The sequence below is a fragment of the Anser anser genome (assembly GCF_964211835.1).
Source record: "Anser anser genome assembly, chromosome: 10".
In the NCBI taxonomy this organism is placed as follows: Eukaryota; Metazoa; Chordata; class Aves; order Anseriformes; family Anatidae; genus Anser; species Anser anser.
In genome coordinates this window covers 4,406,194-4,429,890 of record NC_139730.1, presented here as the reverse complement: position 1 = coordinate 4,429,890, position 23,697 = coordinate 4,406,194, and the positions used below count along the sequence as shown (strand labels likewise).

Below are 23,697 nucleotides of genomic sequence, written 5' to 3'. Positions count from 1 at the left end.
GCCGCCGCCCTGAGGAGGAGCAGGAGGAGAGGGCGGCGTGAGGGGAGAGACGGGACGAGGGGCCGGCGGGGGAAGGAGGCGAAGCCGCGGGGGAGTGCGGGCCCCGGCGGCGAGCGCTCTCCCTCCCCTCTTACCAGCGGCGGCTCTTCCTCCTCCCTCGGCCTCCATCACTGCCTCGGAGGCGGGCTCCGGCCGCCTGGCCCGCCCCCGGCCCGCGGGGGGATGGCGGCGAGGCCCCGGCCCTGCCCGGCAGCCGCTGAGGGCGGGACGCGAGGGGCAGCGGCCGGGCTGAGGGGAGAGGTGGCTGGAGGGGAACAAAAGAGCGGAGGAGGTTGTGATAAACCGGCCTGGCGCCGCTTCTCTAGGAGGGAAGGCTAAAAAGGGTGAGGAGAAGGTGGCTGCAAACGCAGGGCAAGGTGGCAGGGGGGCTAAGGAGCAGCTCCTGTCCTCCCCCCGGCAAGCACCAGCCAAGCATCGCACTTCACCGTAAAAAATGCTGAATAGAAGTTCTGAATTCTTCATTTAAAAGGTCCAGGATGACAAACGATAGGGCTAATGCCAGTTTCGTTAAGCCCTGGGAATAGTGAAGTGCAAAAATGGTATTTTTATGACTGTTCAGACGTGTACTGCAGTGATCTTTAGCAATGTGAAAGAGGCTTTTGAAAAATCTAGCCTGCTGTTCGTTATTAACAACTAAAGTAGAGGTAGGAATATGAAAAAGAATACACAGTTGTCAAAATTAGAAAACAGAATGCAGGTGTTGACTCCTGGGAGCCTTCCTACCGAGATTGTCTGATTGCTTAATTATTTCTAAAATAGCTAGCACAGGTATCAAAGTAAAAAATAGGGGGGGGGGAAGTACATGGAAATAATAGTATGTTTGCATAGAAACGAGCAAGCTTTCCTTTGGGCTTGCTGTCGGGGAACACCACTGGTTTCAGTCTATCGGACACAACATTTCAGGAAAGTGCTTTAAGTGCCTCGTGTTGCTGTTACACGCTCTGTTCCCTGTCAGCATTTAAAAGAAAACTCCACAGGGTTGATCTTCCCTTCAAATATTTTTGAAAACGTGGTAACGTAGATTTGCATTTTCTTTCCTCAACAAGGCAAAGCAGTTTTTCTCTCCACAACAGGGCAACGCAATGTCCGCACACACACCATGACTTTCAAAAAAGCCGATGTCACGCAACCACTTCACAGCACATCAGTGAGTTTCTTCACATTCTTGTCATCACTTGAAGCTTTGCACCTTCCAGCATTCCCTGAGTATCATGCACGTTGTTCTCAGCTCAGGGGTTTCATCATCATGTAGGTCAATGGTCTATAGGGAATAGCAAACTTTACACCAAAATGTTTGTCTCTTCTCTTTTTGTGACATTACATTCCGCCTACCTGTATGCCATCTTTGGTCTTCCCTGAGGATCATTTATTTTTATTGAATGGAAAAGAAATGTAAAGTGTTAGATGCTGAAATTTCTATTTAAAGTCCCATTATAGTTTAGTGTTAAATAGCATAACAGCTTGATTTCTCCCTCCTCTCATTAAACGTTGGACAGCTGAGATAAATTTGGAATATATTAAACATTTCCACTTAACAGTTTAACATGTTGGTTGGTTCTTGCCAATAGCAAGAAATAAAAAATCTATATGTAAGTAATAATAAAAGGGATAAAATTTGAAGAGCTGTTTCTAAATGAAGGGCCATATTCAGTTCTTGTTACCTTCACCACTAAAGAGCTATTAGAGAAGTATTCTGGTACTTCTGCAATGTGGTGAGAGTGCATTTACAGAAAATACCTTTTCCTCTTAGGAGTTCAAAACATTTTAAACTTATTGAACAACTGTACGGTAAAGTGTTCAAAGAGATAACTTGGGCTTTCATAGTTGAGTTGCATCCAATTCTTTTTTACCCCAAGATGAGTACTATGCCAATCATACTTGTATATAGCAGGAAGAAAAACAACCAGTGTTAGTTATGGCTGAGTCAGCTGTGTCTGTGATTTGCCTTCGAATAGCCAGGGCTCGGTTTCTGAATTGTAAATGGAGAGAAAAATTTGCACAAACCTCAAGTATCCATATGTTATGAATACATATACGTGTGTGAGTGCTAATAACAAAGCTACACTCATAGGTTCTCAAAATTTTCAAGAGTAGCTTTGATTTCAGTTGTTTCAGAGTATATGGATCTAACAGATATCTATACTATGCAAGAACATCTAATAAAATGTCTAGTGTTTCCCAGCATTCAACTAATACCCTCAATATAAGTCTATGAAGCTGCTATAATGTCACAAACAAAACACATTCATAATTTCATATGCAGGAAATTAATTAAGTAACTGTAGGTCTTAAATCTGTTGTATTCCTTGCATATGCTTTGTTCATTAGACCTCTCCATACAAGGTAGACAGATTTATTTTTTTTTTAATTTACCGATATATATTTAAAAAAAAAGTATGTCTGAAATAACTGTGAGAGGACTGGTATGTCATTGTACTGTTCGGTATCACAGGAGAAGTTTTAGTAACCAGCAACACTGAAAATAATTGGTAAAAATCTTAAATGACCTAGGGGAATGAAAGACTGTGGCATTGTAGGTGCAGTTCACTGAAGGCTGCGTCAAATTTGGCATTATTTAAAGCTGTAGAGTTCTTCGCATTTACTGTGTGAGCAGCTCCTTCAGCCTCAGTGGCTAGCAAAAGTGAGTTTTGCAAGTTGTATTAGTCGGGAAGAGACATGGGCAGTGTAATCAGAGTCATTTTATTTAAAAGAATCCACAAATTTCTCTCAGCGCAGGAGGATTCAGATGACAGAAACAGCTCATAGCTCCAAACTTTGCTCAGCCACCACCCAATCCAAGAGATTTCTTCAGGCATTTTTTTCTTAAGGTCTCATAATTACCATCTCTCTTGAGACTATATAGTGGCTTTCTATTCTTAGTTTATTTCTCCTCTCTCTCTCACACACACGCATACACTTCCTACTCAAAACAAGACCCAGCAAAACCCTCTGCCCACATAGTTATAATTCCCGAGAGGACTTTCATATGCTTTTGTTTTGGGCAGTGACAATGTGCATATGTTTTGATTTCAGGCCCCCTATTGGTTCTTGCACTTCAGTTTAATGAAGACAGACAATTAAGCTCCCCAGTTTCAACAAGTTATAACCCAGCTTCTAGGGTTCCTTTGACCTTTTAAGTTGGAGAGAAATTTTGTAATATGTTGTCCATTCAATGTTATTGCCAAGTAAATATTTTGCTTTAGCAAATGCATATTTTCCTGTTTATTTTTGAAAGTGTAAGGTGCTTGAAGTATTTAATAGAAGGCTTAAGATAAAGCTCGAGATTAGTAAATTAGGTAAGTGCTATGAGGAAGAACAGAAGAGTTGCCTCTGTATTTATAGGTGGTAAGAAAGAGGCATAAAGACAGTGGAAATGGACAGACACATTTTTGTAGTTAATGAATTGTTCACGATTGAAGTGAATTACAGCTGTGCTGAAAACACAATATTCACAGACATACAATAAAATTGATCCAATTACTTTTGCTTACTTGTATATAAACAGGTTTCTGATATTGCAGTATATTTTTCAAAAAGTTTCTTTAAGTCTTTTCTGTTCTTCCCCAAATACTGTTGTTGCTTGCCTGGTAACAGAAAAAGACATTTGGTGCAGTCCCCATCAGCCGGCCTTCTATCTCAAATAATGAAACGTAACAATTTGTTTTGAAAGTTACATAGATCACAAACTATCCATGTAAGGTGAATCACAACATGTCTCAGCTTTATGAAACCTTTTCCTTCATCCAATAGAAACGTGCATGCTGCTGAACAGCTTGAATCAAAAAATAGATGCCCCAAATGAGGAAGTCTGCCACAGATGCATGAATTGTGATACTGTTGTTTGGAAGTGAAAGACAACAAGATTTCACCTTTGGGAGCATGGATTCGAAATCCACTGTGGTTGTAACTGGTAAGATTTTTTATTTTCTTCTTCTTTTAGCTAAAGATAGTATGCACACATACTTGATCTCTGTCATAAACAGTTCCCCGGAGGGAAAAACAGTAGCAAATGGTCATACTAACAATTCCAAATGGAAAATAACTTACTACTGTGCCTTCTTAAGAAAATCAGATATATGTCAGAGGAAACAGACTGCAGTATGCCCTCTTCACTGCCATCCAATTTGGTTTGTTGTTCATTCTCTCCATGTTTTAATCTTTGTTGACATTCTCTCTGATCCAAACCACGTAGCTCAAGGCAGTACAGGCTAGCATTAGATAAAGCTTACCCAAAAGGAGCTCTAAAGCAACAAAACCAGGTTGCATCACAATGTCACATAGTCAGTGTCCAGAATTAGAGCAACACATGGCAAGTTTCAGGGTCTCAGATTCATGGCAAGGTAAGGGAAATTTAAACAGGAGATGCTACCTCATCGCCGCTAAACTAGACCATTAAATTAAATATATGAAAAGAGCATGCCTGCACATGCAGCACAAGGGACAGAATTTGTCTTTCTCTTGCTGGCTATAACTGCTGCTGAATTACAGTGACAGAAACACCAGCTAGAGACTTCTGAGTTTTTTAAAAGGTTAAAGCTCTTAAGGAATGCTGGTGCTCGCTATTCCTCTCATTGCCACTGGCTCATTTAAAGGCAATCATTACACATATCTTGACATGTGAGTTGCTGGATAATTTTCCAGTGTGGGTCATCTGAGGACAAAGGAATGAGGTTGAAGCTACATCAAAGAGATCTGCATCTTGCTGTTTTCAATTAAACACTTTTTTTAATGGCTCCAAGATGAGCAGAACTAGTTTGTCTTGCTCCAAACAACTGCAGTTGAAATGAATGAGAGTACAGGAGAGAGCAAGAGGTATTTGCTAACCTCTTAAAAGGCTGGCAACCTGGCTCTCTCCTATGATATTTATAGCATATAACCTTGATGGGCACACTTCTTTAGCACCTTATTTTTTCTTCCTCTCCTTACATAGCCATTTACATGCAGAAATATACTCGTTCAAATGGTTTCAGACTAGTGTGTCCCATTAGAGACACAGGTGCATCTTTAAGCTATTACAGAGATTATCACAGCATGCCTCTGTCACATTTTCACCTGCTCATAATATAAACCTGCTGGCACCGAGCCCAGTTTGTTATATAGTGCCTAATAATATTGAGCCAGTTAGCTCTTCAAGTTGTTGCAGGTATGTCAGTACTGTACAGCTCTCCTACATTTACTCATTTCTTTTTGTAGAACAATTTTATCCCAAATGGTGGTTTCTTAAGGCCAAGACTGAGATGCATGTGTTTGTGACCTACTTAATAACTGTATTATAATTCTACTGTTCCACACGCACACAGGTACATAAACATGCACAACAGCTTCAGAATGAAGTGAGTGTCTCCCTAATTTCCCTCTGAAAGTGGAGTGGGACTAGTCAGATATTTTTTGTTCCCTGTGAATGTGAAATGCATGCTATTTCCCCTATTCCCTCTCCTCCCCCTAGTACAACTTTAAGCCTGAGGAAATCATTGTCAAAAGTACTAGCACCATCAGGCTTTTCATAATATTAAAGAGAAAATAGTGAGCAGTTATGAGGTAAGTATCAACAAATTAAGAAATGCTTAAAATCTTCCATTAATTATTAAAGCTGTCATAAACCTACATTTAGGCTTAATTGTTCCCACGTACAAGTAACTTTCAACGTGCAAAACAGCAATCATATGCTGTAAGTATTTATTTGTCCATTTGTAGATTTTTAAATATTTAAAAAGTCAAGCATTAAAACCATTTCACAAACTAGTTTTCCTGCCACCCAGTATCAAAGACTTGCCAACACAATGGACTGAGAACAGTAATTGAGATTAATAAAGATAGTGGGAGTATTCCATCAAACTCTTTCATGATAAAATGCCCATCTAGGTCAAAATGATTTTTTTCTTTTTATTAAAGAATCTTTTTTTTTTTTAATTGTAAAATTAAATATAGTACTTTGGATTCAAAAGAGTCCTTTTCCCTTTCCCCCTCTCTTTTCCTGTGGGGAACAAGTGATGAAAGATTTTGCCCAGTACCACAAAAAGCACGTTTTCCCTGATGGAAAACTTAATTTTCTGTTACCTGGGATTCAAAAAAAAAAATCCAAATAAAATCCAGTTTTACTCTTTCAAACACACATGCCTTCATCTTCATGAGCCTTAACAATAAGAACAGTACATTGACAGTGACCTGGGAGTATTTGACACCAGTTCATTTACTAGTGGTATTTCTGCAGTGGATGATATCTTCATCACCCAAATCATCGCTTACATGACCCGTCCCACTGGCTCCAGTACATTTACTAACTTCAGTTAAGGACATTGCATAAGGAAGCCTTGACATGAATGAAGATTGTGGGATTAGTTCTTATGGCAGCACGTGCAAAAATGAAAATGCTATTCCCCTAAATGTTATAAAGGGAAAAAGTACTATCTAAGAAAATGTCAGCCTCCATAAACGAAAATATTATAACAAAGAACAAAATGAGGGTGCATACATGTCACCTAATCTAAACTTGCAGTGCAAACATATGTTAAAAGCACCTTTTTTTCCTTTCCAGGTTTTGGTCCCTTTAGACAACACCTGGTTAATTCTAGCTGGGAAGCAGTGAAGGTAAGCATAACAAAAAAGGGAGGGAGGTGTTTTATATTTTGTGGAGATCCAACCATAAACTGTTTCAAGGCTTTCTATTCCCTTCTAGAAACTTACTTCTCATGTCTTATTAAATAGAATTGTGCCTCTTAGAAAAGACCCCCCAACATGGAGGGAAGAGAATAATTAAGTGAACATCATTTGCAAGATTTTTTTTTTCAAACTATTATTTAAAAAATTGAGGACTTGTTTTTTCCCCATGGGAATGGTGCCTTATCTGCAACTAATGCATACACCACAGTTTATCTCTGTCTTCTGTAAACAGGCCATTCCATACCGCAATGCATTTTATCATGTCTAAGGTGAATTCCTTCTCATACAAGTGTAGCCTGAGGGGAGTATGGTCTATTAGAGGAACTGAAATAAGTCTGTAAATATTTAAATTCATCTGGACACTGGAATGAAAAAGGCAGCTATAAGAAAGTACTAGTGGTGACAGAAAGATGATGGCCCTACAGGACTATGACTGTATTACAATTTTTGGTGACAGCTACTGAGGATCTGTCTTCAAAGTGAAGTGCAGTCGAGGCAAGATGATGGAAAAACAAGGAACTAGTAACTTTTTCCAAAGAACAAAGCTATAGCAACTCCACCAACCCATACAGATTTTCTATTCTAGCTTTGCTGGGATAGGAACACCGAGTGCAAGTTGGTGTTTGGAAGAATAGATCTATTATCCACTCCAAGTCATGAGGGATGTTATCCCTGTAGGCTAACAAGAAACAAAAATACTTCTGTTATACCTTTCCACACCCCAGCCATCACAGGAGACCCATAAATTATCTCAACTCCAACTTGACATGTGCCCTAAACCACAAATATTTGTCAGTTGACAATGTTTGTACTCATTATCTCCCGATTCCTATTGGTTCTAATTTTGGACGCAATATCATCCGCTTCTCATTGAAAATAAAACATGTTCTTTATCTGCAAGCAAAACAGCCTAAAGCCAGAACGCACTGATGAGATGAGTTTTCTGTAACAATGCCATGCACTTGCTATGCCAGGAAGTTACATAACATGGACTACAGCATTCCATAATGAAACAGATGTCAGTCCTTGTGTATGGAGGATAACGAATCCATTTCCCTCTGGTGTGACACCCTCTGTGTGGAATTAATTTTTATTCATGCTGGTCATGCTGCTTTGGTTTCCTATTCCCTGGCAAAGGTAGTTAATCCAGACAATTCAGGGAAATTTGCTGCAAATCTGGAAGTACTTTGAATTTTGATAGGCTTTTCCATACTAAATAGCAATCTCATGGTATTGTTCATTGGGCTTGTTCACATGAGTAGTCCAATGGTCTTCAGGAAGCTCATGCACAGATATTAAAGATAGCAAAATGTAGACTTGGCTTGTGGTTCCTGCATGGATCACTAACGTCACATAAAGCCCTCCTGCTGACTCTCTTTTCTGAGAATTAAGCAAGAGTACACTCAAACTCATCATCAAGAAAGAACTGAGCAGTCAGACCAGAGCTACTGAACAGGATTATGCAGGCTTAATGGTTGTGTAGCATTATCCAGAGCTAGCCTAATTAGTACCTCAGAATGAATTGACGCTTATCGAAAGCCAGGATACCATTGCAGTCTCGGTGATGTTGCAACACTGCTATCTATTGTCTTAAGACTTCATATCCCAGGCAGGTCCTCACACCAAAAGCACCTCAAATCCTGTAGAAGTACGTGTATTGGGAGTCCTAGAATCCTAATTCTCAAAATACAGCCTTACCCTCCATGCCTTTAGGAATGGAGCCTTTGCCAAAGAGCAATGGCTTCACTTTTGTGAGAAACACTCACTCTTACACACATATGCTTCTTTAAAATCACCATTGCTAGCTTCACTGCAAGATGCTTTTTCACTCTCCACCTTGCTGATGGGATCAGCAATTTTCCTGAATCTCTTTTCTTGCTGTAGGATGGATCAGAGATTTATCCAGTGAGCACACAGCCATTCCAATAGTTGCATCCCTTCCATGCCCCTTCACTGGGCACTCCAAAAAATGGTTGTGCCATGTTGTTTCTCTTACAAATTAACCATTTACTACCTCAGATTTGGTGGAAAAGCTAATTTCCGTTTTCTGACATCTCCAAGAAACAGATGATAAGTGTTAATAAGACTTTACCAATCTCTGTTTCTGCTGGTTTAGAAAGAGCATTTGTTCTGAGTTCTTGGAGTTCTTATTGATACTATGTACCAGTGCATTGTCCCGCCTTGCCTCTTTCATAACATAGAAATAAAATATTCAAAGCATGCAAGGCGTACCCTGCTATGTTTGCATTAACCCAAGTTCTCCTCGCAGCACAGGAAGCCTCGCACACAAGGCATCCATCAGCATCACATCTATAGAGCTCTCTCATTCCTTAGCAAGTGCCCCTCTTGAGTGTTTAGGGAAAAGGAGAATCAAAAGGATCTGAAAGTACAGGTGAACCTGTCAATTCAGGGTCATTGAGAAAAGCTTCATAGCTTTTATAGACGCTGTCACATGGCCCAGCATGGTTGTCTAGCACTAGAAGGACAGCTTCTCTGCTAGAAACCTGTCTCACTAAGTTTTTCATGGTTCTCGTAAGTCCATTCACCTGAAATACCCTTCTAAAATATGCATGAAATCTCCACCAGCAGCACTTTTAACTCTTGAAGCACAGAACAGCCTCCCTAGACGAAAACTCCACCAAGCATTTACTCCACAGTTGCAGGCAGGCCGCACTGAGATATTATGATATGCTCTTCAGTACCACATGGGACCCTCAGAATCTCAGATGCCCTGAATTGTTTATTCTGTGTTACAGACTGGTGGTCCCACCAATACCCCTTGATCTGACCCTGTTTCTGTGTCTCCTCCAGAAACTCCCCTCTGTTACTTGGCAGCTAAAAAAGCCTAGCAGGACAATCTACCATCAAGGTCGAAGTCCCCAGTTAATAGGGCACAAATGCAAGTTGAGTGACAACATTCACAGCAATTAAACTGTTAGTGCAAAGAACAGGTCACATTTCCAACTGCTTCTGGGAACTATGTTTGCTATCAGGAGATGAGGATCAGATCTCTGAGTGCAGTTTTTCATCCTGCCACTGGCCATGTGGTCTTTGGAAATTTGTCATTTAATCTCTCGCGCTCCCTCTCTGCTTTAGTTTCATCATCTGTGAAACTAAGACATTGCTATTCAGCTCCTCCATTGCTGTTCTGGAACTTTCTTACATCCCTGAAGCTTTAAAGAGGTATCTACAGAAGTAAAAGAAAACAAAACAAAACCTGCAACCAAAAAAACCTTTGCAACGTGATTGCAGACTGACTGGGTCAACGGATATTTGTGCTTTTCTTTCTGCACCAACACATGCCTTTTTGAATGAGGTTCACAAAATTAACAGACACAACATAACTCCCCACCCCCCGACTTCCAGGCAACCCAAATCAGTGGAAACTCAAGCAAACTCTGTGAAATTTCCTGGAGTTTTCTGAATGTTTAGGTTGCTTGTAACACCCAGTGCGACACACAACCGCTGCTTCTGAGCTCAACTGTTCTGTGCAAATCACCTCTGTTTGGAGAGGGCTACGCAGGGACGTGGGCCAGAGCTCCACTGACTTGGGACTATGATCACAACTCGCCGTCGCTCCAGGTTGTCAGCTGATAATGCTGGATTCCATTTCCCTTTTAGAAAAACATTCCAACAACAAACCTTTATGCTTTCTTTTGAACCACTTTTCCCACAAAAATGTCCTCCAAAACTTCTGTCATCCCTCAACATTTCCTTTGCTGTTTCAGTTACAACAGACACACTCGTTTACTGAATTAATTCACCAATGTGAGCTCTTTAGTTTCCAGATCCAGTCTTCCTCTCTAACCATCTTCTGTCTCTCACCTTAAATGCAAAAAATATTTAGGTTGTTTCTTGTCTCAGCCTTAACCATTTTTGTTGTTCCGTTCGCACAACATCTGGTCTAATGGTGTGCAAGTCCGTGGTTAGGATTCCTAGACAACAGAGTAATATACGTTATTGACAACATGCTGGAATTTCGTGGGACGAAGCAAACTATCTGTCTTTGACACAAATTCCCAGCTCTGGGCTACCGGCCAGCTTCTGATTTTGTTCTGCACAAAAAGTATTCCTGCATTTTTCCTGTGACAAATGGTGACAACAGAATGTCAGTCCAGACAGCGCAAGAGGAGAATAGCCTAACAACTCTTCTCTTGTCTCCAAATTCTGTACCAAAGTTATGGATAGTCAAGTACTTTAAGCCTTACAGTTAAAAAGGAAGAATCTCATTAAATGTTAAAATTAAAGATGTTTGAGAAAATAAAATGCTAATTGTGAACCAGCTGGGGTTTTCTTTTTTGGAAGCTAAGACACAGTGCAGCATTCTTAAGCAAGATGATGCAATGGCCTCTCAAAGACTGTCAGCGCCCAGAGGAAAAAAGGCTGGCAGTGTTCTCTAGATGTGTTTACTTCCCTGCAGGCATTGTTTCCTTGCTTGTGTCAAATAGTTTATTGAGCACAGCTAATCAATGTTTCCGCTGACAAGAAAATTGGAACAGTTTATATAGGAAGTCAGCGTTGAAGGGCAAATTTCCCAGTTAACACAGCTTAGAACTGTGGGTCCCATCCACACAAGTATCCTTAGTAAGAAAGGAAAGCTTGAGGAAACAATGACATTGACAAAAAAGTTACAAATTTCTTGGTATAATCAGATACTGCTGCTACTGCCTTCTTGCCTAGGTCCTCCTTAGAAGCTCAGAAAATCTGTACCCTCCTTTGGAAGCGGTCTACTAAGATGCAACAGGAATTTTCAACCGCCATTTTACTTCTCTGGGACAGCTTTCTGCCTCAGACGCATTCTTTCTGCATCCTGCCATTGCAAGTATTCTACCTTCTACTTAGAAACCTATGCCTTGTTCCACTGACAAAAGAATTTCAAGTCTTTTCCACATGACATTCATCCTTGACTATTCTCCAGGACATCTTCCAACCATCTGGCCAACCTGCTGTTTTCAAGAACGGCCTTGTTTCTTTCACCTCAAACCTGAGCACAATTTTTGTTTCCTTTGGGAAAGAACCCTATGCAGAACTCCAACTAAGTGACAGAGAGATAACATTCCAATAAATAACATTTCCTTCTTTTACCGGGGAAACATATTCTAGACCAAAACGCAATTAAACCCTTTCTAAATGTGACCTCGTACTGACAATACAGCAGAGGTTACCAGAAGCAGTTCAATCCAACAGATGGCACATCACCTGAGTGACAGCTCACGTGAATTCTCCCTCATTTGTCTCCAGAAGCACAGGTTTATCTACTAGGTCTTCATGAGGAACAGCTCTTAACTGTATCAAAGCATAATAGACACTTTCAGCATGGATCTTTCCTGAGAATTCCTGCATTTCATGGTTCCCCATTGAGCAGTCCCTGAGCAGTAAGAATTACACAAACCACCCACTGGACACGGAGCATCCCTTTGGAAAATACAACAGTGGCTCAACACAGATGTGACGCTAGGGAACAATGGGGCTAGGAAACAATGCATTACAATGTTCTTCCATATGTTTTCTCAGTTGGATCAGCCTGATTTCTTTCATCACAGTGAGAAATCCAATGTTCTTACATCCTCAACATCCATCATGTTTTTTTGTTTGATTTGATATATTTTATTTTTCATATTTATAGGAGCTGTCCAAGAGAGGCCTTGGTAAAACCATAGATCTCCATATCATGCAACTGCCAGTGGTTTACCAAAAAGCAAAGGAGCAAGTCTTCAAGATATGGACAACTCTTCAGCCACTAGTGAGTAGTTAGTTACAAGGTTGGGCAATCTTCCTCTTCATTTCTGAATAATACTATTTTCAGTGGATCTTTAAAAAGATTTCTAAAAGATTATTGCACAACATGCATCAGACAACTCTGGATAGTGACTATTAAAACAGTGATAAAGGTTTCAAACTGAACTTTGGAGCACACAATAATTAGCATGCTGCTTTAACTCTGTGCCATTTAAACAGCAGAATTGCATGCAGAACAAAGTAAAAAATATCCACCATAAATTGCATGGTGCAAAAAAAAAAATGTACTGAAGCATTGAAGTCCCGAGTTGACTAGACACAACAAAAAAACAAACTTAAGCACAATTTTGTTCTCATTTATAATCTCTTATCAAAGTTTTTTTTAGGCATGAGCTACAGCAAGACTCCCTACCTCGAAGCTAGTATTTCACATAATGCTTGGCACTATTACATTACATGTTTTTAAAAAACAGGTCTCATTTTTAATTTCCTGTTATTCACTCCGGTGGGAAAAAACAGCTTACTGTTCATGTTGGGCTGGCTTCATCCGCCAAAGCAATCATCATCCTTGAGCAGTGTGGGAAGAACAAAGGCTACAAAGAGATGGATGCTTGTGGTTTTCACCCAGAAGGTGGCTGTTGCATGCTAGATGGTCCGGAAAAGATTGAATCTACAATTAATATGAAGACTCTCTGGAAAAACATTTCAGTGGAAGGGATTGATATAATCTTTTCCAGAGATGCGGGAAGGTAAACATTGCATATCGGGGTCTCAGAGTAAAAGCAGAAGTAATTCAGCCAGCTCAGTTAACCTTGAAGAATCTTTGCGATGACTTTTCCTCCAACCAAAATCACTTTGAAACAAGGTCTTCAAGTGGCACAAGTATGAAACTAGGATAAATTTAAATTCTGTGTAGAGAAGCCTTAGTGAAAAACTACAGTCAGTAGATTTTTTTTTTCCATGGATTTATGAATTCCAAAGGAAACAAGTTTCAACATAGCACACCCTGTGATTAGCAACCCCAGTAAACCTGTGCTATTAGAGAGTCTGAAAGCAATACTGACTAGTAGCAGATTTTAATCTATCTTTCCCAGCTGGGAGGGATACAAAATGTAAATACATACACCGAAGAACAAAACAATTACAAGTAGCTTTAGAACACTGTCTGTGATCTCATCATGTGTAGCAGTAGTACTGAAGCAATTTTCTATTAAAATTTCTTCATTTAAAAGAAAAACAAAAACAAACAAAAATTATTTTTATTTTTAGTAGCTTATCTTGGCCTGTGCTTTCAGGATTTGGGTCTCCAAGCTAAAAAGTAGGGTGATAAGGAAAAAAAAAAAAAAAAGAAACAATCTCACCATTACTGTGTGGTTTTATGATCCACACCAAAAAAAAAAAAATTATTAGTGTACTGTAATGGCATGGTTGTAGTTCCAGTGGGGCTGTGTTACCTTTCTCATCTGACTTGTCTTACAGAAACCTAGAAAAGAATGCATGTCTTGTGATTTTATTTTTATTTTTGAAGTTCCTTCTGCGTGAGTGTCTGAGAAACTAAATCATCAGATAAGGAATATTTGTTTCTCAAGCTTGTTTTATTTCAGCATTTCCTTTACTCACTAAACAAATATGTTAAATAATTTTATAAACCAGGTATGGTTTGGCTACTTAAAGAATATTTAAATTTAATCAAAGGTTATCCTTCCTTAATCCAGGTTTCTGTTTCTGTTTTGTTCTTAATATTTCAGGTATATCTGCGATTACACCTATTACGCTTCTCTGTATTATGGTAATGGAAGAGCAGCTTTCATCCATGTGCCTCCATTATCCAAATCTGTAACAGCAGACTCTCTAGGAAAAGCATTACAGACAATTATCTTAGAAATGTTAAAACAGTGTGGGGAAGAAAGAGAGTAAGATGGATCATGAAAGAGGAAAAAAAAGAGGATTTCTTAGAATGCAATTCCTTACCTCTTAAAAGTAGCAAATGTTATTTAAAACCCTTACATAAAAGATTTTTATATTCCAAGTTATTTTTAGCAAAATCTCCTTACAGAAAACAAATTACTCTGGTGTAAAAAGCTTAAGAGAAAAAAAAAATCATAGTTTGTATTGCTAACAATGATAAGGTTGCTTCAAATTTAAGAAAGTGTGTGAACGTGGACTTAAAAGTTGTTACACATTTTCTAAAATCTTTCAAGTTTTTTTTTTTTTTTGAAAATTTTGGAGAAAACAAGAAACATTTTGGATGCTCAATCCTAGTTCCAAAGGGTAGAAAAACATTACTACAGATTTACTGAATCAAGATCCATGCTTGCAGCTCTAAGGACATTCAGCACTGGATCTCAGAGGTCCTTCTCAGTCCCTGTTCAAGTCCAATGAGATAGCTCATCTAATAGAAGGTGCCCATATAACAACTGTAAATATGGGGGAAAACCAAAACACACAGGGATGCTGTTATCTGAAGGTTTCTTCAGATATCTGTATCTCTTGGAGACCTGCTGTAAACGCTGGTTTTCACATCAAAAACAGACTATGGAGCTGGGGTGACTTAAAAAGAAAGCAAATAAAAAGCTAGAATCTGGCAGACACTGAAATGCTGTTAGTGATTTGGGTTTAAATTGCCCCAAAACACCATTTACCCCAAATTCTCAGTATCTGTCCCAAAGGAAAACACTGTAGTCCTTCCACAAAGCACAGAACAAAGACAACAGTCTCTCAGTACAATGGGTCACGGCTATTCAGGGATTTATACATCAAAATCAAAAAGCTAACTTGTCCCAAGAAAGGCAATCACTGAAGCACTGTGATGTGGAATGCGTTATGGCACATCATCTTTCTTACAAAACAGGAACCAAATGAGATCCCAAGTTGTAAAACTTGGGATCAGACAGTGACAGATCACTTCTGCGCTTCTCCCCTGCCAAGCCAGGCTCCTCGATGTCTCAAACGCAGCTATATACAGAAGTACTGCACTATTAATGCTGGAGAAGACAGAGGTTTACAGAGTGTCCTCTATAGCACACATGGAATGGCAACGCGTGCTCTCCTTAGTAATTTTGCTAGTACCAAACCAGACAATTATGACATAAAACTAGCAGTTATTTTTCAAAAACAGTCAGCAGAATGGAACAGGAGCGCCTTAATATGGGCATCTGGGATTTTTCTAAGGAAAACAAAAGCTCATTTCCTCAAGTGTCATGTCAGTAAAAAAGGTCAACAGCCAAGGACAACCTAAGGGCTAAGACACCTGAACAAGCTCTGGGCCTCCACTGTGCCCTAGTCAAGATTTTGACAACAAGAGTCAGAGGAATTGGAAATGTCAGAATAATGCTAGTTTTCTTGCCACTATCTTTGCCAGCAATCTTTGCAAAAAACTGATAACCCCGTGCTGGATGGGTGAATGCCTCATCTATGGATAGCTGTAGAGGTAAATAAAAGGGTTTCCTTCAAATAAATAAATAAAAATGCTTCCCTTATTAAAAGAAACCACCTACTGCAAAGCAGGACCCAAAAGTCCCATTGAAAAAGGGCCCACAAACTCAGTGTCATTGGATTAAAATAGTTTAGATTTCAACACAACATAATGGCAGTACTGACCTCCACAAAGATATTTTTTTTTTCAGAGTTGCTCAATCAAGTGCAGCCAAAAGGGCAGAAGAAAAACAGATTTACTTTTTTTTTAAAGCTGTACTTGCTCTGCAATAAGAAACAATAAATTCAGAAAGAGACAAATGCATACAGAATTCTTTTATTTAACTTAAATCATGTAGTACTGAAACTACTAGAAAAAAGCAGAGTAAGAGAAACTAAAGGAGCCTTAGCTTCAGCCATTCAAAATAGACAAAGTTTCTTCTTTTCATAATGTAAAGAATCCCGAGTATATCGCAATAACAGGAATAAATTCTTACAACAGAATATACAAAAACATTTTGAATTTTTTTTTTATCTACTGATTCATTTTAATATAAACACAGGAATTTCTTTAGGAATAATTTATACACAGCAAGTCTTTTTATGTAATAAATTGGCCATGTTATTGTTTAATTTTCTCTTAAAAAAATTTAAACAAGAAAACTTGGAAAATGTTGTATTTGCAACTGCATCCATTCCTTAGCACTTTCTAGTTTTGTTTTTGTCCCAGAGGTAGACAAACTCTGGCCAATCCTTTCATCTCAAACCTCACTGGTTTAGAAAACAGAAGAGCTGATTTTAAACAATATCTAAATCATCGTAACACTTCAGAAATGCAGTTAGTCTAATTTCAGGGGGGGGGAAAGGGATCTTCAGTATTCTTAAATAAAAATAAATAGGGACCCTGCTTTGCCTCTTTCAACAAAGCTTCAAATGGTACTCAGTATCTTTAGAGGCTGCATACAAACTTTTAGAATGATAAGACCTCTGCAAATAGTTCTTCAACAGTAATTACAAAACCGTCTTCCCTCTTTCTCTTATGCAGTCGTATCCTTCAAACCACCTGGCAACCATAAAGCAGGTACTGAACAGCACAAGTGAGACTGCGTAGCAGCAAAACCCGTTCTGTTTCCCCAACCAGTGAGGTTCGTGTAGTCCATTAAGTTAACTGCACTAGACAGTAAAGTGAAATGACCAGTTAAGATGATCCCACCCCAACCAGAGGGCTCTGGAAGACCAGGATACTGAAGATACAGAACATTTCCCCAACTTCTTTATTCATTCGCTATATACTGGGACACAAAGCTTGGGTGGGTAAGGGGAGGGGGATGAGCCATGAATTGGACAAGTTAGCAATCCTTTTTGGCATATTGTAAAGCTAGCTAGTAAACTGGTACCATCAAAAAAAAAACTGATCACATACAGACACACCCACACAGACACAGAAAAGTGCCCTTAAATTATATTTTAGGCATTAATAAACTACAAACATTTTATAAAATTATTCTATGTACTTACAAAACGCAATGAAACATTTAATTAGTTCTTGTAAACCAGATCTTCGTCAACTGACTACCCGTAATCTACTGGACTTAAAGCCCTATTGAAAATGCTAATGGATTACTAATCAACGTAACGCATACAAAAAAAGATGGACGCACACACGCACGCTCGCATACAACCTAGTGATAGTCTTAAGGTACTTGCAAAACAGACCAAGTGTAGGTTGAGACTGATTCATACAGATCGATAATAAAAACCGTCGAACTCCCGTTAATGAGTTTACTACTTCAGCTGGAAAGTCAAAAAGTTTATTTACAAGTACCAATGATCAGAATCTGAGCTCTGCTGCTGTCCCACACACCAAGCTCAGGAAACAACTTCAAACTTCTGCCAAGCCCTGTGTCTTTGTAAATATCCATTTCCATATCCTTTGTTTTCATACGTCTCCATACAAATACTTCTCAATTCTGATTTACCTGGCTGCACTCAGTATCGGAGGCTGCTTTTCGCCTCTGAGCAACCAGTTCTCTGAACTGAGGCATCCTTTGAAGCCCTCCTGCCTATTTGCAGTTCTGTATCTTCAGCACCCCTGGCCGCTGTGGTTTTTCTACACATCATTCTTAAAGTCTTGTCTGCACAACTACTCATGGGTTAAGTTGCAATATCTGGCTTTTATCACTGGTTAGTAAGGAGTGGATCCCTTGCACCTTCCTCCACTGTTGTTTAGCCCAGTGATTAAACACGCTGTTGACAAACAAAATAAGAACAGGAAACAAGTGTTACTTGTACTAATGGAATGAACAGGGTTTAAATATATATATCTATATTATAGATATACATATGCAGATATCTATATGCATATATAGATATATATGTATGGAGTTATACCAACAACAGGAGTGTCGTTCACTTAGACTCAGATTGTACTGAACACCCCTCGGCAGTTCCCAGAGGACCTGAGAGCAGTTCCATCTGGTGACCAGTCGTCCTGGGCAAACCGGGCTTCACTTGTTTCTAAAGACCAACAGGAGCATCAGTGCGAGCATCCCTGGAATCATACATCACTTAGAACCAGCTTTACAGAGCAGAGGCATTGTGCTGAGAAAGACTTGGCGAACACAGGCTGGCCTCAAACTTCCCATCACACTTGGCTTCTGCGTCTACTTTATCGCTCCCCTGAAAGCGCATCTCAGTACCGAGCAGCTGACACTTCTGTGTTTACATAGGAGCCACCTTCCTTCGCAACCAAACCACCTTCTGTGCCACTGCGAAGCTTTGCAATGCCAGTCAGGCGAGAACAACGGCCCGAGTGCTAAATCAAAGCCTTCCCCATAGCAATGACGATTTGTTAGCCTACTGCAATTAGAACATCTTGGTACCATTTGTCAAAATGCTGGTTTTCAGGGCTGGGTGGGCTTTTGCTTTTAATTTATAAACAAATTGGATTACTTTAACTTTATTCAAATATAGCTCAAGTTCTAAATAAATTTTCCATACCAGACAAGCCAGTGGTCTCAGGGAAGAACAACATTACAAACCATATTATGACTCTATCAAGCGAACATTAATTCTCAGTTGTTCACATGCATAAACAACTTGATTTACTGTCCAAGGGAAGTCTGCATGAAAAACCCATGTGAATAAAGCTATTCAAAATGCACAAAACACAACAAAAAAAGCTATGGAAACAAACAGAACAAAAAAGTAATTAAGCTTGAATTGCAAACACAGAACACAATGGTATCATGAAGGTGGTTTGGTCCAGGAGAGCTGACTGTCATCACACATGCGTACTTTTAGTCCCATGACTGTCTTCTATTGAAGTGCTTTTTGAAATGTTTATCATGATGGGTGCTACGTCATTAGTGTTTCTTCCTAATGCATTTTTAAACCACCTACATAAAATTATAAAAACCAGTAACTTGGACAGTTTTAACAAAACCCTCCTAGCCAGCTGAAAGATCTGAGGATCTCCAGTTGTGGTAATCAATATGTGCAAGAGAGGGGAATAGTCACTACACCAAAAGGTCACAAGAAGCTCAGAAAAAGGGGGAAAACAAAAACAGCATAGTAAAAACTTATTTTTTTTTCCGGGTTTGGGAAATGCTCCCTCCAAAGACAAACCCTGTAGTATTTAACCACAGGGCTGTATACTCAAGAGGCCATGTACAACTCCAAGTAGCCAAGCACCACATTATTCAGATACCACAACCAACACCTGCAGGAACAGCTGCCAGAGCTGGAAAAAGAGAAACATTATACATCATGTTGATGGCAAGCTCGTGTTAGTCCTGTGTGCCTGTAAACCAGTTACACGCTGTCAGAGGGCAGTTAAAATTTGATGGCTGGTCCATCAGAATCCACAGTTATGAAGCATATAAATGGGGGATGAAAAGGGAACTGAAGTTTTACTGGCACATTAAAAAAAAAAAAAAATCAATTCAATGTTAGTTTTGAAGAAAAAAGAAAAAAAAATCAGTGCTTTCATTAAACAGAAGCAGCAAAGATCCAAAGCTGTAAACTTGATGTAGTAATATCAGGCAGCCCAGGGCAGGTTTTTTCACTGTTTTGGTCAAAAATAAAAGAAAAAAAAAAAAGCAATGCTTGCTGTATGAGCCAAATGAATGCAGATTCAACCAAGTATCTTCTTGGTGCTTGTGGTATCTGAGGAAAAATTGGCAGGAATGACTTAGGACAAATAGAAAGTCCATTCCTTTATTCTAGAAACTCTTCTGGACCTGCAAACATTGTAAACAAATCGTTTCTATAACAAATTTGATCAAATATTCATAATTTAAAGTTTTTATATCAGGTCACCTATTTGTCCACTCATCCAAACATGCCGTGACAACACATTAAAAAGCCTTTGTGTTTCCTTAGAATAACCTTAAGTCAGCCACCTCTTGGTTTTCTCCTCACAGGAACAAATTGGGACCAAAAAGGCAAAGCTCCTTGGAATCGAGGCAAATATTCTGAAGTGACCCTTTGTGATGAGCAGTGACTGTTCCCCTCCAGAACCTAGAGCATGTGGTTTATGGAGTGAGAGGTTACCAGTATCAACGGCATTTATTGGCTGCTGAGAAATGTGAGATGTATTTTTTTTATATACACACATATAAAAAAATAAGAGTGAGGTAGATAAATGTTTGAAAAAAATCAAAAACTGTCCCCCTGTCATACTCAAAAACCCTTATCTCAGTATTTAAATTTATTATGGGGCATCTCTACAGTGATTTAAACTGATATCACAAAAATAAATAAAAAATCCTACATAGAATACCTTCTTAATTAACTTTTTTGTCTTTTTCATTTTTAAAAGGGAAAAATAACTATGGGACAGAGGCAAGAGAAGATAATGGGACCTAAACTACACAAGCAAAAAGCACTACAAACTTTTAAAAATCTCCAGTCAAAACTAGCAATCAGTATATTTTAATTCTTTGTTCTTACTCAAAAGATTTAAACATTTCCATCCCAGAACCACCTCTTCACTGCCATCATTTGGTTGGATCAGTGCTAAACAAAGGCTTAGATGCTGTAACTAAGATGAGCAACTGGTACGACTCCTTGGTTAAAGACTTGATGATTGCCCCCTCCTTCCCTTTTCACCAAGGCTTCTGCAACTGAACAAACAAGCTTACTCATTTTCTTTTGTTCTGAGGTTTGGTCTATGATTTAAGCAACAGGCTTGGACTTGTACAGGTTTCCATAGCTGCCAACACGTAGCTGTTTGCTAGCCGAGCCACTGGCCTCAGCTATGTGCTTCCACCCTGCCCCATGGAAATGGCATGCTGTTTTGTTTCGTTATTTTGTTTTGACCAGGGGTGCAAAGTGCAGCCCAAGGCGTCCTCCACGAGGGCTTCCTCAGCAGGAAGGCGAAGAGCTGGGCCAGGTCTTTAACGGCCACCCTAAGAACGCCTGGCACCGCCAGCTGCAATTGGTACAGCTCTCGCTCGTGGGGTGGAAGAGTTAAAAGAGTCATTTTAAAAATCAGTGACCCAAAAGCCTGGTGTCTGCTGTTGTACCCAACAAATAAAAAAGGTGTGTGTCTGTCTGTCTGTGTGGGGAGTGTGTGTGGGGATGGGTGGGTGGATGTGTGCCACGACCAAAACAAGCAGGGAGGGAAGGAGGGGGAGGACCCTTGTACAACAATGAATAGAAACACTGAACAAGAATGTACTAAATATTTAACCTTTTTTCTGACCTGAGTTTGTATCATGCCTTGCACTGTAACAGACTCGCATGCTGTCTGGGCAGAGGTTAGTGGGAAGGAAGGAAAACCGGGTTTTAAAAACACCACACCGCTGCCAGAGTGTTTCCACGCAGGGTGTCCCTTCTTTCTCCATGTCCTCCTCAAAAGCCCTGTAACCCACACAGCCAAGATGTTGTAAAACAACTAATGGGAAAAAAAAAAAAAGGAGGAAATGTATTTATAAAAAGGCATTAAACAGTTCATGGCAAATCATATGAAAGGTATCAGTTACTGGGAAGGAAGAAGTAAAAGTTACACACTATAGTACAAAGCATAAGAAAATCTGTTGAAGTGGGAAGGAAGGGAAGGGAAGGAGGGCAGACCTGAAGGTTTTCATAGATTAAATCCACAAAGATAAAGAACAAAAAAAATAGCAGCTTTTTTCTGTACAGACATATAGATGAGTATCTGAACCGTAAAAAAGTTATAAAAGTGACACAAAAGACAATGTGTATGCAAATGATCCATGGTCTAACATAGAACTGCAAGACCCTTCGAGAAGTCTTAATAATAAAGAGAAAAGGTCAACAAAGCATTATATACTTGAATCCGGTTACTGCTTTTTTTTGTCTTCTCCAATTTTTGTTTTATAGGTGTTTTTTCCTTGCAAGCCTGTGAAGGAAGGCAGGCTGCAACGATGGAGATCTCTGCCGGTTTTTTCATGTTTTTCATGTTTCATTTTTGGCGTGCGGTTGAATTTTTTTGTACAAAATGCACACGTTTGTTTAGCTCACCACTGCCAGTTTTGTCCAGAATTCATAGGGATGGGGACAGGAGTGGAGAGAGGGCTGTTTCTTTACCCCATCCCTTTTATCTTCTCCATCGCAAGAAAAAAATCACATTTTGTCCAGTTTTGAAAAAAGGTCTAGACAATTTGATTTTTGTTTTTATTTTAAATACCAGTGTATGATTGAATAGAATTTATTGGTCAGGATCTCCTTTAAACAGAGCAGTTGATTACTGTGCTCCTTCCATGCCTACAAAAAAAACAAAAACAAAAAACAGAGTTCAGTTTTTTGGCAAAATTTGGCAGCGTTGAAAATGGTAACAACCTTGGACGAATGATGGCCCTTTTTTATTCTTTTACGTGTTCCTAAAAAGATTAAAGAGCAACATTAAAAATCCAGTCTTTTTTAATTTTTTTTTGTATTTTTTTTGTGTGTGTTTTTGTTATTTTTTTGTTTCTTTTTTTTTTGTATGTGTTTTTTTGTTTTGTTTTTTTGTTTTTTAATAAAGACCTACAGTGTTAGGCAGGTGCTTGCAAAGGTACTGGGGAGCCACCTGGCCTGCGATATCTTTGATCTGATAAAAGTGCTGTACGGTTGAACTTGCACGCAGATATGTTTCCCATTATGAAGCAAAGACAGAGACAGAAAGAAAGAGAGAGAAGAAAGAGAGAGAGAGACATCAGATCTCAAGTTTTCTGTTGCTATTAAGTGTTAACATTAGAGTTTTAAAAGGCCAACTGTGTGCCCCATGAATGGAGTCCTTTACTGAAACAAACATCTGCTTGCATATTGAAAAAAGAAAAAACGATAACTTGTTTACTGAAAAAAGGGTTCTCCCAAGTGCAGCTATGGCAGTTCTGAAGATCCACTGAGGTACAGTAGGCTTTGAATATATTGTAATTTTCTTTCTTTCTTCCCCCAATACGTGTGTTTTTTTTCTGTGTTTTGTTTCTGTGAGATTCTGGTTCTAAGGATCAGCAGGCCGAAGACTGGGGCAACGGTAAGGCCCTCTCATTCTTGCGTCCCCCGTTCATGTGTGCGTACGGCTGTCTCTCCTCGAAGCTGGCCCGAAGGACCACCACGCCTGGGCCGTTCTCGGCTTTGTGTCCTGAGTGCTTGTCAGTGGGTTGGAGGGTGGAGGAGGGATCTAAAGGAATGCTCTCCATGTTTTCAGTCTCCAGGTCAAGCTCCTCTGTATCCGGAGGCTTGTTCTCTTCACTGTAGAAGAAGGAGACCTCTTTGAATGCTGGATCCAGCTCGTCTTTAATGCTCCCGATTATTTCCAGGAAGGAGGGCCTCATTTTCGGATTGTACTGCCAGCACATGCGCATCAGTTCAAAC

The 23,697-nt window shown here is 39.5% G+C and overlaps 3 protein-coding genes across 10 annotated transcripts in view; 1 reads left to right on the top strand and 2 right to left on the bottom strand.

Annotated features, from left to right (window-relative positions):
* LOC310904690 (protein FAM169B-like) overlaps positions 1 to 1,120 on the bottom strand; it is a 194,999-nt gene extending 193,879 nt beyond the window's left edge. For all 3 annotated transcript variants that reach the window (XR_014588535.1, XR_014588536.1, XM_083849790.1), the window contains exon 1: positions 135 to 1,120. Coding sequence is in view for 1 of the 3 variants with exons in the window: in XM_083849790.1 (XP_083705916.1) it covers positions 135 to 522 (388 nt within the window). In the remaining 2 variants the exon portion in view is untranslated. The remainder of the gene's footprint in view (positions 1 to 134) is intronic.
* PGPEP1L (pyroglutamyl-peptidase I like) overlaps positions 1 to 19,439 on the top strand; it is a 26,411-nt gene extending 6,972 nt beyond the window's left edge. For 2 of the 4 annotated variants that reach the window (XM_083849793.1, XM_083849792.1), the window contains exons 2-6: positions 3,811 to 3,970; positions 6,596 to 6,648; positions 12,347 to 12,463; positions 12,979 to 13,208; positions 14,208 to 19,439. In XM_083849793.1, coding sequence (XP_083705919.1) covers positions 3,940 to 3,970; positions 6,596 to 6,648; positions 12,347 to 12,463; positions 12,979 to 13,208; positions 14,208 to 14,376 — 600 coding nt within the window. In that variant the 5' untranslated portion in view covers positions 3,811 to 3,939 and the 3' untranslated portion in view covers positions 14,377 to 19,439. Of the gene's footprint in view, positions 1 to 282; positions 384 to 1,133; positions 1,208 to 3,810; positions 3,971 to 6,595; positions 6,649 to 12,346; positions 12,464 to 12,978; positions 13,209 to 14,207 lie in introns of those variants that run through there. The other 2 variants (XM_083849794.1, XM_083849795.1) reach the window with 2 other exon arrangements.
* The window catches only part of IGF1R (insulin like growth factor 1 receptor), a 180,806-nt gene continuing 173,303 nt past the window's right edge, over positions 16,195 to 23,697 (bottom strand). For all 3 annotated transcript variants that reach the window (XM_083849787.1, XM_083849788.1, XM_083849789.1), the window contains one exon: positions 16,195 to 23,697. In XM_083849787.1, coding sequence (XP_083705913.1) covers positions 23,331 to 23,697 — 367 coding nt within the window. In that variant the 3' untranslated portion in view covers positions 16,195 to 23,330.